Source organism: Cupressus sempervirens, chromosome 9 (assembly GCF_028749045.1).
Source record: "Cupressus sempervirens isolate cs-2001-9-10 chromosome 9, ASM2874904v1, whole genome shotgun sequence".
Lineage (NCBI taxonomy): Eukaryota > Viridiplantae > Streptophyta > Pinopsida > Cupressales > Cupressaceae > Cupressus > Cupressus sempervirens.
The window spans coordinates 442,237,626-442,256,835 of record NC_143126.1 but is presented as its reverse complement, the minus strand read 5'-3'; the positions used below and the strand labels follow the sequence as shown (position 1 = coordinate 442,256,835).

The 19,210-nt window shown below is 34.6% G+C and overlaps 1 protein-coding gene and 1 long non-coding RNA gene across 13 annotated transcripts in view; one reads left to right on the top strand and one right to left on the bottom strand.

Moving 5' to 3' along the window:
• The window catches only part of LOC149539204 (uncharacterized), a 119,950-nt gene that overhangs the window by 29,821 nt on the left and 70,919 nt on the right, over positions 1–19,210 (top strand). The window lies entirely within an intron of this gene.
• The window catches only part of LOC149539205 (uncharacterized), a 120,664-nt gene that overhangs the window by 54,656 nt on the left and 46,798 nt on the right, over positions 1–19,210 (bottom strand). For all 6 annotated transcript variants that reach the window (XM_089800531.1, XM_089800536.1, XM_089800533.1 and 3 more), the window contains 2 exons: positions 11,044–11,202; positions 10,797–10,883 (listed from right to left, as the gene is read on the bottom strand). In XM_089800531.1, coding sequence (XP_089656657.1) covers positions 10,797–10,883; positions 11,044–11,202 — 246 coding nt within the window. The remainder of the gene's footprint in view (positions 1–10,796; positions 10,884–11,043; positions 11,203–19,210) is intronic.

Below are 19,210 nucleotides of genomic sequence, written 5' to 3'. Positions count from 1 at the left end.
ATATATGTTTGTTTCGTAGTTATCTGATTTAAATCTTGATTCTTGCAAGAAATCTACACCTCTTCACCATTTATGGCTTCCCTGCCGGTGAGTCCTTGGTGCATAAGAGATTATATCCACTTTATCTTAATTTTCACCTCTCCACCATCGATGACATCCCTGCTAGTGAATTCCTCGGTGTTTGGACTTCATGTTATTATTCACAACTTTGCATAAGATATAAAAAGAAATAGAATGATTTTGGATGGGAACATTGTTTTACGGTTATTATTATAGTTTTCTCCTTCCATAACTATGACTGTGACAAACACATGGTTAATATACCACTGGAGACATGATATCAGATTCTGTGTTAATCCGACTAAGAAGCTATACTTATTCACTCATTTTCCATTCAATCATTATATAACTTAGACAGCAGTATTAACACTATGACTGAACGCTGACTTGGGTATAGCAGTGAATAAGAAAGGTAAACAGATTGAATACGCATTGAAATGGATCTAGAATAACTCACGTGACCTGTTGCTAAGAACTTCCTCCTCCCACGGCTGGAAATAAGGTTCTTCCGTGTTGTTTCTTGCTCTATACTTGTTGAGGAATAAGAACATGAAAAGGAAATTCGACAGATTGCAGGCTATGAAACTGATAATGTTCAGAATCCACTCGGTTTGCTTTATCACGAAATCAGGTGATTGAAATGATAGCGGAATTTGCAGAAGAGAGAATGAATTGTTTTGAATATGATCAATGGTGCTCTATAAAATGGTTGGCTTTGGCTCTTTAGCTGCCTTCGATTATCAAGAAGGTCGTTCGAATGTCTCACAAATTCAAATTATAAAAAGAAAGAAATAAGAGGGAAAAGAATAAAGAGGTGAAGAGTTTTATTTTTTTATTTAATTATTATTGTACACTCATTTATACATTCATCTATACATATTGGTGAAATGACATCTTTAGATTATAAAATTATAACTTTTTGATGTCATTTTATTTTTATATACATGTGTTTGTAATTATGGGTTTATAATAATAATTAAATAACAAATTCTAACAATAAATCTTCAAAGGTATGAATTTTATATTCTTAATTTAGATTATTTAAGTCTTTATTATATTGTTTTTCTAATAGCTCATGTGGTCCCATAATGCAACATGTTGTCAAGTTTTCATATTCTTTCCAAGGTAGTCATAGATCAAACCTGTCGATCCTGATGACTAGACCAATTGATCATCCCCTTCCGATGATCCCATTTAGCAATGCTTCTCCTCTCTTCATTCTTCTTCCTGCAATCACCCAAGCAAAGCATTCTCGCCAAGACATCAATTCAAAGATATATTAATCGTTAATTCCAATCAAACAATTGTCAATCGTCTAATGACAATTATAGATTTCATCAACATCTATAATAACTAACTCATTTCACATGATCATGAATGAAATAACTCATTATCAGTTTGTACAACATTTATAGTTAACTAACTCACTTCACATGATCAAGAAAGTAATAAATTGATACAACATCTATAATTAACTAACTTGTTTCACATGATCAGGAAAGAAATAAATTGATGCGTCTATAATTAACTAACTTGTTTCACATGGTCATGAAAGAAATAATTCATCAAACCAACAGCTATGATCAATTTAAAACTTAGGGCAAAATTTGGGATGTAACAAGTACAGAGAAGAAAAACAACTAGTGGGAGCACCCAACGGCGTCCGGAAAAAAGTGCTACAAAAGGGAAAACAACCAAAAGAAAGAGAGAAGGACCACCAGTCCTTTCTCGATACAAACAAGTCTTGTACAAAGGGATAAGGATCAGAACGAGCAAGGGTCTGGCCCCGGCTCCGCCTCTGCCTCTGCCTCTGTGTAACTGTGGGGGTAGGATGCTGCTGTCTAAGGAACCCATGCCGAGGTCCGACCGATCTGGTGTGTCTGGTGACAGGCGGATGGGATCATTTCCTACCCCCAGAAGTGGGCGTGGATGGAAAGAAGACCGTGATGAGCTGATCCAAGGTCTAGTTCTGAGGGAACTGGAGCTGTAAGGTGTGATCTCTGAGCTAGGAGGTCTCCCGGAGGTAGAGCGCTAAGCACCTCTGGTCCAAGTAACTAAAAAATGCCGAGAGGGATCTGTAGTTTTTGAATAGGCAGTGGAATTTGCTTCTGATCTCATAGTAGATGGGACACTGAAGATAAAATGGGTCTCTGTTTTCGTCTCGGATAAAGTGCATAACAAAAGATTATCATCTAAAGAGAAATACTGAAGCCATAACAAAAGATTATCAACTTTGGAAAAGATTGATTCTACCCATAGCAAGGAGAAATAATTATTGTTATGGACTACTGAAAGAATGATCACTTCAATGACTAAGATTACTACCACTTATCAATTCGTGTTTCTTTTTTCTAATTCTTAGCACTTATTCAAGTGACTTTTGAAAAATGATATGCAAAACAATGTTATTCCTTAGTATGGAGCAATGTAATACCCAACACTAACATAATGAGAGCTTTATTGGTGTCACTAATAGAGATACTCAGCAGTATCATGACGAAATCCTACTAAGCTTTAGAATCCAAAGAGGGACCAATTTAGGCAAAGTCATGGCAATACTCTTATGAATCTTTGTCCCATGTTTTACTAGAAGGGATAAAGACTTATGAAGAAAACTTTAACCTCTTCCGATCCCTGAAAGATTGAAAACTCTATTAAGATGAAAACTGTGGGAATTTTACATTGTGGAGAGTGAGTAATTACCTTAACCAATGTTTCACTCCCATTGAAGACATTGTCTGATTTGATGCATATGGATCTTCGTTGGAGAAATTAATATCAAGGATGTTGATGTACAGATAAGTATTTACTATTCTTAAGTATTACATTTATCTATTCATTATGTCATTTGCAATTTCATATGTGTTATAAGAGTTATTTTTTCCTTGATCTTTTCCTTTGCATCTAAAGTTGATCTTGCAGGAAAAGAGGAATGGCACATTAGGCAGCTTATGACAATAGCTTCAAAGAAGTTGTGATCAGGTTGGATAAAGTAAGGCTCTTGAAGCAAATATCTTTGATATTACAAGTATCCTTCTACATTAAGAGGGAGTATGACACTTCTTCGAAGGCAACATAAGAGCTTAGAAGATTGACAATCAGAGGGAGTCCAGAAATACATGTGTGACTGCATGATTTTGATGGGCCTACTCTTGAGTGCATCATGAGGAAGATTGATATCAGATTCAGAGTGAGTCTAACATGAATTCTTGGGGGAAGAGAATCTCTAAAGGAGTAACTACTAGACCTAACTTCCCAGGATCATTGATCAGTGGGAGAATTTTGAAGTGCAATCCTTTGTAAATGATATCTTCTCTATGAGGAGAAGTTCTAAGTGAAATTCCTTGTAATGCATTCTTCTTTATGAGGGGGAATTGAGGTGAAAGGCTTTGTACCTCCCTCTAACTTGGTTCATGGTGGTTACTATTTCGCATATGATATATAATGAAGGTGACAATCTTTCATTGACATATATATACAGAAGGTAATCATTGTAAGATGACAATCTTATAAATGATAGCGTAATGTCCCCGTTTTTAGTAGGTTCTTGCAGTTGGCTTGGTCAATTCACCATCGCGACCCTCGTGAGCTGACAATGGGATTTGAGAGTCTTAGTTGTGGGGTTATAGGCTTTTCGGTAGCCTATGGTGTGTTTTGGCTCCATTTGAGGGACTTACTATTTATAGTAAGTCAATCTATTGGTTCCAATGAGCTCAGTTGAGTTAGAGGAGTTGGAGGATGCTCTCAGTTTTTATTTCGGGCTTCCGGTTTGAGCTCCAAGAATCTTGGAGGGAGCGTCTATTTGTCATAAGTCACCCTGTCAGGTACATTCATCATCAGGATCACTTTGGTGTTGTCAGATTTCGATTTTGATGCTTCTTCAGTTGTTTTCGCAAAACGGGTGAATTATTATTATTATTCATCTAAATATGTTGAGGTTGTTATTTTTGTTGGTGTTGTTGGTTGGTCACCTCAATATCATAGCTCATTGGAACCAGGACAAAAAGTTTTAAATCGTGGGAACAAGAAATAGTGGTCTTATGTGTCAAAATATTAAGTTATAGTGGAAAAGGTCATTTTCGGAGCCAAAAGCAATTAATAAATTAGATTATAATGACACTTTATTATATTTTAATGTTGTGTGTGAGAAGCTTCTTAAGTGAAGTTCATTTGGAAAACTTTGTGCCATTTGGAAATTATAAATATGAGCCCATTCGATGAGTAAGGCATCCGATTGAATATTATTTTTCTCTTGTTGTCTTTGTGACACTTTTGAAGTTTTGAAATTTTGTGCCCTTGCTGAAGTACAAAGGTTTGGGATCTATAGTTGAAGTATTGTAGATTCAATTCCGAGGATTGCATTTGCAATTGTGTTGAGGTATACAATTGTCTTTTTCTCCTGTTGTATTAATTGTTGCTAAGGAGAAGTTAAATTTTTCTAGCTACTGGAGATTGTTTTGGAATTTGTGAAGGCATTCGTTGGAATTGTTATATCAAATTGTGTGCTGATTAATTTGGAGTTAGTATAACATACACTTTTTTCGGGTCTTAATTAACAACTAACATATCAAAGAAATACAGTTATCACTTCGTTTTCATATGAAGACAGTTATATCAGTTATGTTCATGTGAATGAGATTAATAGTTACAATTACTTAAACGGAAAACTCATAACTAACATTTGAAAACACCATCAATGAATTTACTGTGGAGATTAAAATCTACATAGCATGGAATTTGAAACCGAAAACCAATGTAGGGATGCTTCTACAATCACCCAGGTTAGTCCACAAATATCACTTAGGATCAATTGACAAAAACCATCACATACCACTATATCATTTAGAGCGTCACGTATCGCTATATCAATTAGGGTACCAATTACCATTGGATCATTTAGGGCATTAGATACCACTGTATTATTTAGGGCGTCGGATACCACTGTACCATTTAGGGCATCAGATACCGCTGTATCATTTCGGACATCAGAGACCATTGTATCATTTGGGGCATCCATACCACTATATCATTTAGAGCATCAGATACCATTGTATCATTTAGGGCATCAGATACCACTGTATCATTTGGGGCATTAGATGCCATTGTTTCATTCATTTTCTTCCTATTGCTAACTGTGGCAATAACATAAGATTAGAAGATATGCTCATAATCATTATTCTTATAAATGAAAGACGGAAATAACAATCCTATAAATATAATCCATATTTAGTTGGAAGATCATCCGATCTAACTGGTTACCAATTACAATGACGAAAAAGACTGGTTACATCAAAGGAGATAATTGAATTCAATGATATAAATTAATCCATGATATCTTCTACTTGTTTAAATATCATAAAAATAAAAATACCTGTTACCAATTAATGTTTGGATGCTCAACATATCTTTATCTAATGTACGTCCTGACATCTTGTGGAGAGGGAAAACATTGTCAAGGGCTTAACCACCCAACCATGGACCTTAAACTTATCCCCACACTTTTTTTAACTAGAAAGGCCCTCCCTACCCGGAATAGACATAGAACGCCTTGTCAGCCACTGAGCATCCTAGTATCTAATCACACCACTTGACTTGACAACAGAAGAAAGTATAAACATGATCATGCATGAGCTATTAAATGATTTCTTTTAAAAATGATAAACATTGTTATGTCACATCTGATTTTGTTTCATATTATTGCAGATTTTTTTCTCTCACCTCTTCACCCTTTTCCTTGGCTATACAGCCAAGTGAGTCCCAGGTGTTTAAATCTCAGAGCAACCAGCTCTTTCTGTTGATTCTCAACTGATATAAGAATGTTACATATTTTCAGCATATCACATTTCTGTGACTTGAGAATATAATCTTAAGACTTGCATAATAAATACCGTTTGTTTCTGACTTTCAATGGCATAAATAAAATATGATATTGTGTCATGGATACTTGGCTTGTATTCATCATAACCAATGATATTATAAACAAAGATGATTTGCTTCATAATCCGGAATTGTATCTTACTGCTATAAAAATTAGACTGCCGTAATAACTGATATTAAACATATTGCAATACTTGGGATACGGACAACCACATAACCTGGTAGAAATCCGGAAATAAAATGGAGTCTGTTGGGCGCTAATTATCAACTTCTCCATGGAATGAATTTTCAAGCGCAATTTTCAATGTGATTAACAATCACGTCTTCAGCAATATCAATGAAAAAGGCATTTGTTGCAAGGTAAATGCAGTAGATATCAGGCGGTATATAGCAGAAATATTGTGTAATATATGCAGAAGTTTTCGGTTGATATGTCAAGGAGAAATCGGGTAATATGTTGTGTTTTTAATGGTCTCTCTCGACTTCATAATATAAAAAATATTTGAAGTCTCTTTGACTTCCAAGAAGCCGTAACTTAAAATCGCCAATAAAATATGCCAAGTGTACATTTCGGTTTTAAGTAAAGAATTGAATAGATAAGGAAAAGAATTTGAAAGGTTACAAGTCGAAAAAATTATATAAACATATTTATTTACTTGCATGTAAATATATTTTATTAAGATGGCACATATTAAATGTTTATCCAAGGTTGTACCTTATAAATATGTATATCTAAATACATGTTTCATCTTGGAAGATTTATTTTATCTTCTTGTACATACATTTAAATGTACGTATTGAATAGATAAAATCTTGTATAAAACAATATTATGATGTCATCTTTAATTTATATCTGTGTATGTACATAAATATGTATTAAAAAGATGTGGTCATAAAGTCAACCAAAAGCCATTAAAGGTATGTACTTTAATTAAGTTAGAAGCATTAATGTTTTTAATGTTTATCTAATAGCTCATGCGTGTCCATTAATTGTATCCTGTTATGCAGTCGCTAGGTCCTCAACCATGGTGATTCACGATTCAATACCCATTTGCCCAGTGATGGTGATGCTCCTGTGCCCAATTCATTTTTAACAATGCTTCCACCCCTTTGACATGCTCCCTACAAGGAAATTCTCCGCAGTTAAATCATATTACCATAACAAGTTATTAATCATAAATAATCATAACGGCTAACCACCTTTTCAATTCTATGAATTCATGATAAATAATCAACTAATATGTTATCTTCATATGAAATTATAACGACTAACCATCTTACCATTTCACATGATATAACAAATTTAACTGTCAACTGACTTCATGTGAACCTCAACGGCTATATGAACATTTTAAACTAGGTCAAAAATTGGGATGTAACAGTTGGATGGGCACCGTTTATATCTATTGTTGGGCATTATTTTCTATCTGCACTTTGGGAGCAACATATCTGCAATTGCATTTGTTTGTTGGAGAATTGTTTTGCTACTACTAGTCTTCATTTCAAAGGGTTTTCAAAGCATGTCTACATGTAAGTCCATGGACTGTAACTTCTAATTTTTCTGAGTATAGTTGATTTATATAATAGAGGATATTTTATCAACTAGGTTGTTGATATTTTGTGAAAATACTCAGTATCTAAATTGGTATTAAAATCTGGAATTTTCAGCTGAATATTCCCTATGTAATTTCCAAATATTTGAGTTCAAATTATTATTGCAATATCTTCTATTTTGCTGCTATATTGTCGTATCAAAAATTGCAAAACATCAAAAACAAGAAAAAGAATCAATTATGCATCACAAATTGTTTGAGAGCCAGCAAGGCTCATTACAGTGGTATCAAAGTTTGCTTGCAAAGTGTTAGACGAAATGTCAAACAACTAAATTATAAAAGAATTTGGTGTTTGTTGAAGTTATAACTGGTTGGGGTTATTACAGGTAGACCTGTTGTCATGACAGACTTCATTAAGTTGTCGTACCAAAGTGCTGAAAGTCATGATAACGAATGTTCATAACGGACTTCATTAAGTTGTTGCCACAAAAAGATTAAATTTTTCCAATTGCGTTATGAAAGGTGACGATCTTTCATATGTGTGAGATCACTATTGTAAGGTGATGACTTTATCAATGGTTGATCTATCTCCTAACACCAAAATGTGTTGGAGCAAGTGTTATCATGGTTCTCTGGGTCGGATTTTGCCGGAGACCTTGATAAGCAACTCATCATGGTTCTTCGGGCCGGATTTTGCCGATCACCTTGATAATCAACTCATCATGGTTCTTCGAACCGAATTTTGCCAGACACCTTGATAATCAACTTGTGATGGTTCTTCGGGCCAAATTTTGCCGGACAACATGAAAATCAATCGTTATGGTTCTTCGGGCCAGATCTTGTCGGACACCATAACTTAAATCTGTTATTGACCACACTTAAAGTGGTGTTCAAATCTTGTATTATAATTGCTTCAATTCCTTTTTTGCTAAAGAGGGAGTGTTGAAAAATTTAGCCTTATAGTGAATTGAATATCATACTGAGATGATATCTCTTCATATACTTGGGAACATAATGTGTTCTACAAATCCTCCCTAGCTAAGAGGGAGTGTTAAAGTTGTAGCTTCAATCGGATTGATTTGATCTGATATACATTATTGCTATTGGTAAATCATCATTTCTTATATATACTTATCCATGTTAAATAATATATATATATATATATATATATATTATTATTTATGTTAATATAATATTACTAAGTGATAATTACACCATAGAGGCATGTCTTTGTATGAGACATGTCACCTCTCATATTTATATGAGATCCAAATTTGCATTTGGAAAATATCAATAACAATGGCCATATTAGTACATTTGCAGAGAAGATCCATGTTAAACAACATTTTCTTCCTTCCGTTGGTGATTCTTCCTTCAGCAGCGGTGTGGAGGTTGTGTGGAAATTTGGAGAGTAATCTAGAACAATAAAACTATAAGTAGATTTCCAACATTTTCTCATGCAACCAATCTTTCTTCTGTAAACAAAAAAAGAGGGTTATATCTGCTTTTGGAGCCACATTCATACATCATTGTAGGTACTCCATCTGGATGTTGGAAATGTTCATAAATACATTTTAATACAATATATATTTCTACACTTTATCTTCTAAATTTGTTTACCTCTATTTGTTTTCCTAAAATGAGGATATGGGAGTGGCTATTCCCATTTGGATGGCATGTGCATGCTTTGTTTTCTTTAGAATACTCGTGTTTTCAAGATTGAAGCTTACCCTATCACCCTCATATTGAGAGGGGCTAAGTACATGTTTGTTTTTAATAATTTTGTTTTGACATATCTAAATAATAATATAATATTATTTGTGATAACTATAATGCATAATATGATTACCATAGAGGCTGCAACATTATAGCATTACAACATATTGTTTGAAGTTGTTTATCTGTGGCATCTTGTCAAATAAATAATGCACCATGTGCGTGTATTGAAGCTGCATCTCTGAGACATGATAATACGTGTATACATCTGATTTTCAAAGGCATTACAGAAAATCAGTATATTTAATATTTTACATTGTCAGTTGCATGCATAGAATACCAATATCATATTAACTAAATATGGTCTTACAATGAAAAAGATGAATATATGAATGCACAGAAATGCGTAGTATTTATTTCAAGTATTAATTGTTATTTCTCTACAGATACGAAAATATATATATATACAAGAGCAAAGACAGATGATATACATGTGTAAATATTTGTATCTATTTACAAATGGAAATGAATGTTATTGTAACTACCAATTTAGAGAACCACAAATATATGATGCATAAAATAGAGAAAAAATTTAAACCAACTCAAGAACAGGGTATGCCAGGAGTGCAGTAGTTAGCTAAATAAATAATGAAACTAGTGAGTTGCTCCACACATTGTGTTCCTTTTCGAGGACATTTGGGATGTGGCACAAGGGAGATAATAGTGTTGAGAATTAATTACCCACATTTAAATGTGATTTACAATTAAATGCTTTGGCAAAGTGATGCTATAACTCAATACATCATGAGTTCGCAATACGATCAATATTGCATGTTAGTCGGAAGTCATCAATAGCTAAAGGGTATCTAATGTTTGTGTGATTGACTGAATGTGAGAACAATTGTCTATTTATATGCTTGGTTCTCCAATTTGGTTTTACTTCAAATGTCATTATCTGCCACCCTCATTGAAGGGTCAAACCACTTCCAGTCAGAAGATGTGTTGGAGACAGCCTGATCTATAGTTGGAGACATAACACTCAGATGATGCTCTTCCTCCATACAAATTGATAGCCATATTGTTTTCAATCAGATTAGATGACTATGAAACATTTATACATAATGCACAAGATAAAGACTTGTGTAAAACTGATGTTCACTAGCAGATTGCTAGGACACTAGTCATTATTCTAATTTGAATATAATTGTATTATTGAAATGTGTATTATGATGTACTACAAAATTGGTAATGTATTTCACCTAATTCATGAGATTATGACATTTTATTTTTAAATAAAAAAATTTTAAAAACTTGTCTTTTCTAGAAACATTCAAATTCATTTCTTTATTAGTATATTATTTGTTTTAAATTTGAAAAAAAAATAGGTAGATTCGTCACAAAAAGCCCCTATGTAACACTGAATATTAGAATACCTGCAAAACCATGTTTGACTAAAGAACATTATTGTTTCTATGCAGGTAGAAAAGTGAATATAAAACTAAATAAAAATGAAATTTAATATTTAACAAGTTTCATATGTAGCATAACAAGGCTTGTTTAGCAAATTTCACGTCATTGCAGGTCACACACCTTTTGAAGCATCCCAAAGAAAAAAAGCTGAAAAGATTGCTCAATCCATCCATCTCCATCTTTGGCTTGATGGTAATCTTGGCAATCCTTAATAAAACAAACACAATTTTCAACAGCCATACATGGAATAGATGCATTGAAGCATTCGGTTTTACTTCAAAGTAATTATCAAGTTCAAAGAGGCTATGACATAAAAACTTTAAACCCAATGCACAAATCAATGCCCAATCCAATTTAAAAAGAAAACCTGGCACCATCTTGCTCGTGTTTTAGCTCTTCCAGTATGTATCCAGATGTGTGAACCGCTGCATTTCTTGCAATCGATTATTCTCGACTCTACATGTGAATCCTCGAAATCATCCTCAGCAAAAAAGAACCCATGCTCAGAAGCACTGTACCTGCCATTCTGAAAGATCGCATTTCGTTGGTATACAGATGCAGCTTTATAATTATTAAATTCTCTCTAAAAGTGAGAAAGAGTCAAGATTGCCATCCACTCATGCAGAAGCATAAAACGTGTTGTTAGTATTCATGTGGTGGAACAACCAATCCTCCTTTTACAAATAAATATTACTCTTCTTGCTACCTAAGAAAAGACAAAAGTTAATACACCATAGGATGCAGGGTGCAGAAAGAATGAAACTTCCACATTGTTTGTAATGTTTTGCAAACCCTTATTATTGCTTTCATAAACCAACAAAACAAGCAAAAATATCAACACGCGATAGGTTGCAAACATAACAGAGATCACAAAGTTGCGGACAGAAGCTTCTGTCTGCCTTTAATATTCCAATTGTTCAAAGGCACTCCCTTTGCCCAGAGCCCTGCTACTAACATGTGATATAGCAGGTCTCCTGTCATGGTTTCCCAATTTCTTCTTTGTCCTCTCCATGGTTTCTTGAGATGACCAACCTTTGTAGGACTATTTGTACTTGATTCTTATGATTCAAATTCAAAAACTCTAGGTTTAAAGTTGTGTTAATTCTAAATTCATCAGTTCTTACGTCTTAGTGCACATTCATTTTTCATAACCTAGGAATCCTTAACTGTGTGTACTTCAAACTTTGAAGTTTCACTAGCTTATATTTGGTTGTTCATGGACTTCAATTAGATTTGACTCTTTCTTTTCTTGGTTCCAACATTTAAATATTTTGTCATAAAGCTTTTTTTCACTGATAGGGTGACAGTATTGATAATAAAATAACACTAATAGAAAACCATTTTGTATTGATTATCTATATCCTATCCTTAGCTTGAAACAAAATTATTTAAAATCAGTGTTGTTATTAATGAGTCAAAGACAGCAAAAATAAAAATAAGTTTTGGTTAATGGCCCAATGAACTTAAGAAACGATAAATTAAGATGGGTTCTTGTTGTAATTAATAGGTTAATGAATTAATATGAGTTGTATTTTTTTCATTACTCCAAGTGTAACAAGCTAAATTCCTGAAACTTATTAACCTTTAAAATAAAAGGGTATCATTACATCTTTAATAAAAAGGGAAAGAGATGCAGTTAAATCAGTTAATCTATTCTTTCATATGAAATGGAAATGTGAGCTAACTCAAGATTACATTTCCATATATTTAGAAAATAACAACCATCTAACTACTGGATTCACATAGCACTTAGTTATTAACTACCATTTCTGATTACATTTCACAATCTGAAATATTTTAATGGAAACAACATGCTTATAAAAAAGAAATGCGAAAGAAAATTGTAAAGGTTAACAAAGTAAAATCAGTTGATGATACTAAGTTGTACAAGCCTTGGTATCTAGAAAAGAGGAGAAGCATTGCCATGGGCTTAACCTCCCAATAGGGGGCCCTTAGTATCCCCACACAATCTCCATTGAGAAAGGCCCTCCCTACCTTGGGAGTTGGCTTGGGACACCCTTGTCCAGCCATTGAGCATCCTAGTGTTAGAGTGTCGACTAGTCAGTGATCGAGGCTGTCCACACTTTCCAAACAGCTTAACTTTCAACTGCTAGCACCTTGACCTCTGGTGATCATGGTGGCAAACATGCCTAAACTATCTTGGCCAAGGATTTCGGATGAGCAACTTATGTGCCCGATCACCCATCACTTGACTTGACAACAAGACTTATCACAAGGATGTCCATGAGCTGTCTTTCTATTTTATTTGATTCTTTTACTGATTACATGTTCTTCTTTCATTGCAAGCTTCTTCCCACTCTCTCCCCCTTCATCTCGACCAATCTGATCCTCATGGATGAATATTTGGGAGGATCATTTCTTGATAAATGTTTTTCCTTTAAGATAATAAGTAAAAGAAGTGATGTGCTTATACATTTGCCATCATCTTGCCAATTCTGGCCGGTAGTATCATAAGAAGTTAAGCCATAAATCTGCATATTGTACTCTTATATGTAGAGCGGCTTGTCCATCTCAAGGATATACAAACATATCCTTGTATGGTTCGAAGCTCATAACAAAGGATACATAATTGCATTTGATCTTAAAACATTTCACATGCACAGTCCTTCGGCATTCACAGATATACATCTCTGAAAAAAAAAACAAATGGATTTAAAAAATACATCTATCAACCCATTTGATCATGACTTTCAGTAACCAAGATCAGTTCTAGAACACTGTGGCAATACAAAATTCATGAAATAAATATGATCAGATTTCGTATGATTACAAGACATGACCTGGTTTGGCAGATTTGATATGCTGAATATAATGGAATTTGATGTCGGAGGATGCCACCACTATCGTTCACTGCAATAGTTTTACTTGAGCAAAAATATATTTGTTTCCTTCACGGGCTTGACCAGCTTTATAGATTTCTAATACAATATAGTCGTACTAGTTACGATTTGTGTAGCACTTAGCATGAAATAAGGAGAGCACTGTGATAAGCAATAACATATGCAAGCAGTGCCCGAGAAGAAGTGGAAGTAATATATAAAAACATCCGCTAAGGGGCAAGCCAGGAAAACAAGAAATCACCCGCGCATGCTCAGTTATGAAAAAAGATTGAGATGGCAAGACATGTCACGTGGTTTCCAAATCAATATGAATAATCATTAACATAAAGCCTGATGCCTAAATGGGTCATGACAATATAGGTGGCTGCCCAACAATTTAAATAAAAAACATAGGGACCAAAGTCAAGATCGAATTCATAAAGAAATAAAGGTGGCAAAATCCCCAACCCGTGTCTTAGTATATTAATGTCGTTCTTATATATTCATGTTTTCCTGGGTTGCTTGATATGTAGGTATAAATATATACGTCAAAATAAATGAAATTCGCATACATATATGTGTGTGTGTGTGTGTACATACATAAACATTTTATACTCACACAAGTATAGACGTGATATTACTATACTAAGACAAGGTAGCATTTCTAGGCAAAAAGAATCATCCAAAAAATATGAAGATAATATTTCTTATTGAGTTTTTAAAGTATTTTAGTTTAACTGGATAGCTCATGGTCATCCTTGTACTTTCTTTCTTGTCTAACCATTTAGTCCTTGGTCCAAGGTAGTTAGGTTCATACCTGATGGCCTGACGTTGGATTTGGGTGTCCCCTTCCTAACTCTCATTTTGGCAACACTTCCCCTCATCATCAAGCTCCTACAAAATGGAATGATTCCAGGTAATAACATATTTCCAATAACTTAAAATAATAATAAAATATCACATAATCATTTAAGATATTCATTTTCCAATTTCATCATAATGGCTAACTAACATGTCACGTGGACATTAACTAATAGCCGAATTTCCCATTTCACAAGAATGAAAATATCCCAACAAACTTTATCGATAGATCCATTTCACATGAACCATTATCCTCAACAAAATTACCGAACAACTAACTTCACATGAATTTTTCCAACGGCTAGAAAATTATTTAGTGTAGCAAAATTTGGGATGTAACACCAAGGGTATCCCCATGACCTAGACCAATACCCAACTTGCCTTGGCTTGGTCTTACTTATTGCCAAGTTGGAGTTTAGGAAAGGGCGAGCTAGGGTGAGACTAATCCCCTAGAGATGTATGTCGAATCGTGCAACCAACATGTACTAGGTAAATCCATCCAAGGGATTCAAACCTAAGAGCAATGGGTAGCAAAGGAAAAACAAATTAAAATTTTATCAAACTCATGATTTGCATCGTGTCTACAAAAGACTTGGTATTATTGGTATGCTTGATTAGTTGCAAAGTGATAAAATGTTGGTTGTCAATGGTTTTTAATGGACACATTACTAATGTTCTTCAAATAAATGTCTCATAAGAATGATTTTGAACTCTTGGTGTAGTTATCCTTCAAAATGGTGGTATTGAAGTACATGAGAATTTGAGTATATCATAAAGTGCCAAGTTGATGGTCTTCATTTTGTGTATGTTTCTCCTTAACTTGGTTATTTACAATGTTTCCAATACTAGAAATCTTTGCAATAATTCAAGCCTTAGGCTTAAAACTACAAAAGCATTCAACTCTGAACAAAACAAGGAATAAACACACCAAATCAAATGATTAATAATGATGACCCAAATTCAGAGCCATGTGTTAAGGCTTAGCATTCTTGTGTCTATGTTGTTGAAATGTTGTCATTAATGTCATGGTCTTCCCCACAACATGAGTTCTAACAATTTTGATAGACTGTGCATCCATGTTTTGGTGTGTACCTGTTGTGGTTTCACAACACACTCCCCATTTCTCGTGCTTGCAAAAATGGGTACCTCGTTTTTCTTTGCTTCTCTATCTTTGGTCGTTTTTGTTGGTGATCTTTGGCTTCATCCGTGCATCAAATGTTGTTCACTTCCAAGTGATCTCAATAGTCAAGTCAAGTCTCAAGTTAGCCAACAACATTTTTTGAGTCTTCCCCTTTCCCTCTTTTTGTCTTTTTCTCTCTTTTCTTTGCTTTTAGCCCAAGTTTTTGCAGACTTGTCAAGTTGTCAGAGTTGTGAAACTCAACAATGTTTGATCTACCATTTTGTTGTGTTTCGACCCCAACTCCCTTCAGAGTTGTCCAAGTTGCAAAGTTCTGCAACCCTGATAGTCCAGGAGACTAAGGCGCAAAATTTTAGAGGTGCAAACTTGTGGATCTCCTCAAGCCCGCACCCTCGATGATTGAGAATGCACATTTTCCGGAGTTGCAAGGTCCTCTATCTCCGCAATTGCAAAAGGTACGTGCCATAATGCCTTTCTTGAGGCTAACATCATCAAGAATCTTTACCTATATAAAGGATCAGGGGGTCATTTTCTATGTCATTCGTGCTTTTGTTCTCCGTATTTTCAAGTGTTCTGGTCTTCTAAGTGTCACCTTTTCATGACCATCCCTACTCTTAGCTTCAGTCTTACCTGGTTGTTTCTTTGCTTTCGTGGTAGGTTATTTTCTTCATTTCGTCGTCCTTTGCGATGCTTCCTCACATCTTGGCCTGCTAGGGTTTTATCTAGATCGAGCCCTAAGTTTTGCATTAGGGTTTTGGGGTTTTTCTATGCGTAGTTTAGGGTTCAAGTGTGGTCTTGGTCTCACTATTTAGTATTTGAGTTTGGAATAATGAAATCTTCATTCACCTCCAACCGAAATATCTTTCATCATCTACCAACTACGAGACTGCAAAGTATTGGGGTCGTCTACCCCCCTTGTTCACCTAACTCTACGTAGTTTTCCAGACCCGTGGAGTTGTGAAGGTTCACAAACCCCATAAAATCCACCACTATTTCCTTAGAAACCAACTCCGCTTGTGAAACTGCAGAGTTGTGGAGGTCTGCAACCCCGTGAACTCTGCAGTTCTAATATTCTTCTCGCATCTTATTTCTTTTCGTCAACTCCCCAAACTTTGCGGACTTCACGGAGTTGCGGAGATCCACAAGTTCGCGACCTCCGCACCTCTACAAGGTCCTTATTACCTTTCATTTCATGCTTCAAACTTCGGACTTGCAAACTTTACGAACTCCAACAAGTCCGCAACAAAGTTTGATCCCCACAACTCTAAGGTCTTGTTTTTGAATTAGTCTTTGTCCAATTGCCAGAGTTGTCAACTACGTCTTACTCTTTTAGGGTCCGTTTGATATCCTACGTTAGTCTAAGTATTTTATTTAGTTTAATTGCATGAATTTAATAAATTCGCTAACAATTCTCGTTTTGTGCAAATAATGGGATGGCTTCTTCCTCAAAAGAAAAAGTGGTCTCACCTAAGTCTGTATAATACAAGTTTCAAGGATATCGTCCTGTCTCCAAGTTTGTGGATAAGTATGCTGAAATCACAGACAAGAAACTCGAGAACATCGATTGGAACCATTTCCTCAATTTGTGCAACAAACTTAAAAAGAGATCAAATATGCTTACATCCATGATATTGGTCGGCTTATGCATCCTACTTCGTACTTGATGTTAACTCCAGAATTGCACCCTATTCCAAGCATCTAAATACTTAGGATCTCTAGAGAACATGGGATCAATCAAAGGTGTGAGTGACCTATAATTTGACTGAACCTTTGGATTCTTGGTCGGTTCTTATTAGTTTTTCTATGGTGAATCACTTAATGACTGAGAACTATTAACAAAACTTGTGAAGAAAAGGGATAGGAATGACTAATAACTAAGAAATGCATAGACAAAAATGGTGATACACCAAAACAATTTAGATGAAGATAGTATCTCATCTAAAACAAGTTGAACTTTTATCAATTTATGGACTGATACAATTTTTGATACATTGATCTACACATAAGTATTTCAAAAGAAGACCCAACATTCGAAAGTATTAATAGGAAATTAATCACATTTAACACTTACAAAAAACTAGTACAACTTCTTACCTATGTAGAACAATTACGATCATGAAAGATGCTTAATGAGACAGATCTTAAAAGGTTTCAGCAACCTCCTTGCTGAAAATAGTAATATCATCTAAATATACCAGTACAATTTTATACATTAGGTTTCCAAAAGCCATATTCATAGCTTTCTGAATAGTAGCTCCGCCATTAGATAATCCAAAAGGCATTCTCCTATAAGCCATAGTTCCCCATTCTGTAGTGAATGTTGTTTTGAATTGATCTTCATCCTTCACCAAAATCTGATTGTACCATCTAACAGAAAAAACCTTTCAGAACCTGAAACATACTGTAAAACCATAGAGGGTAAGGGGTGTCTATCTTTCAGTGAAGCCCTGTTCAAGTCCCTAAAATCAACACACAGGTGTATTTCTCCATTTTTCTTCCTTAAGGGAACAAAATTAGAAACCCAAGAAGTATGCTTAATAGGAAAAACAATCCCCCCTTCTAAAAGCTTGGTCAATTCTTTCAGCATTAAAGGTTCGAGCTTAGGATTCACAGGTCTTTGTTTTGTCTTATGAGTTTAGCTTTAGGTTCAAGCTTATAGTATATTGGGTCAACTTAAGGTCAAAACTTTTCAGATCAAAATAATCCCACGCAAAAACATCATTAAACTCCTGAAATAATTCAATAAAAGACTGTTTTTCTTGTGAGTTTATTTTATCAACCTTGAGTCTTTCCATCAAAAATTTTCAGCTCTTCATAATGCTCTTCCTTTACTAGTAAACTAGTTTTATCCTTCTTTATCTGATCATCTGGATTAAAGATAGTTTCTAGAGTAACCAAACCTTTTGATAACTTGTTTGTTTTCAGCTGTATAACCCAATCAACATACAATTGATTGAATCTATCTTGATTAGAAACTGAAAACACATCCTCTTGCAATAAGAAATTTAATATATGCTCATCTGAATCAAAAACCTGCCAATTTACGTTATTATCTGGTATCGAAGGTCTAACTACTACCTTCACATGATGTTGTTCATTCTCTTTAGTGATATTCTCGACAATATTGAACTGTGCACCTACTCCTGCAAGACTATCAGCAAACTGATTTTTTGCTCTTGTTATGGATATTCTATTAAAAGCATGAAATTCTTCGATAATATCCCATACCCTGTTTTTATAAAGCTTTAGGGAATCATTTTTGACAAAAATCAGACTTCTAACCTGGTTTACAATCAGCTCGCTATCCTCAAAAACCTGTAAGCACATTATTTTCCTCTTTCTCGCCCATTCCAGGCCTTGAATCAAACCTTCATACTCAGCAACATTGTTAGAACAAGCAAACGAAAACTGAAAAGCAGCAAAATACTTATCATCATGAGGTGATACTAGCATCACACATCCACCAACACCATTCTTACTTCGTGAACAATCAAAATACATCTTCCATACCTGATTTCGTTGTTCATTAATCTGATTTGTGTCCTTGACCAGATTTGGGATTTCTGAATTTTGATCCAGTATGATATAATTACCAAAACCAGCGTCATGAATAATGTTGTTTTGACTGTTAAAAGCATTTTCAACTGCCCATTCATCAAGTAAAATGTTTGGAATACCATTGAGACATGTTTTGG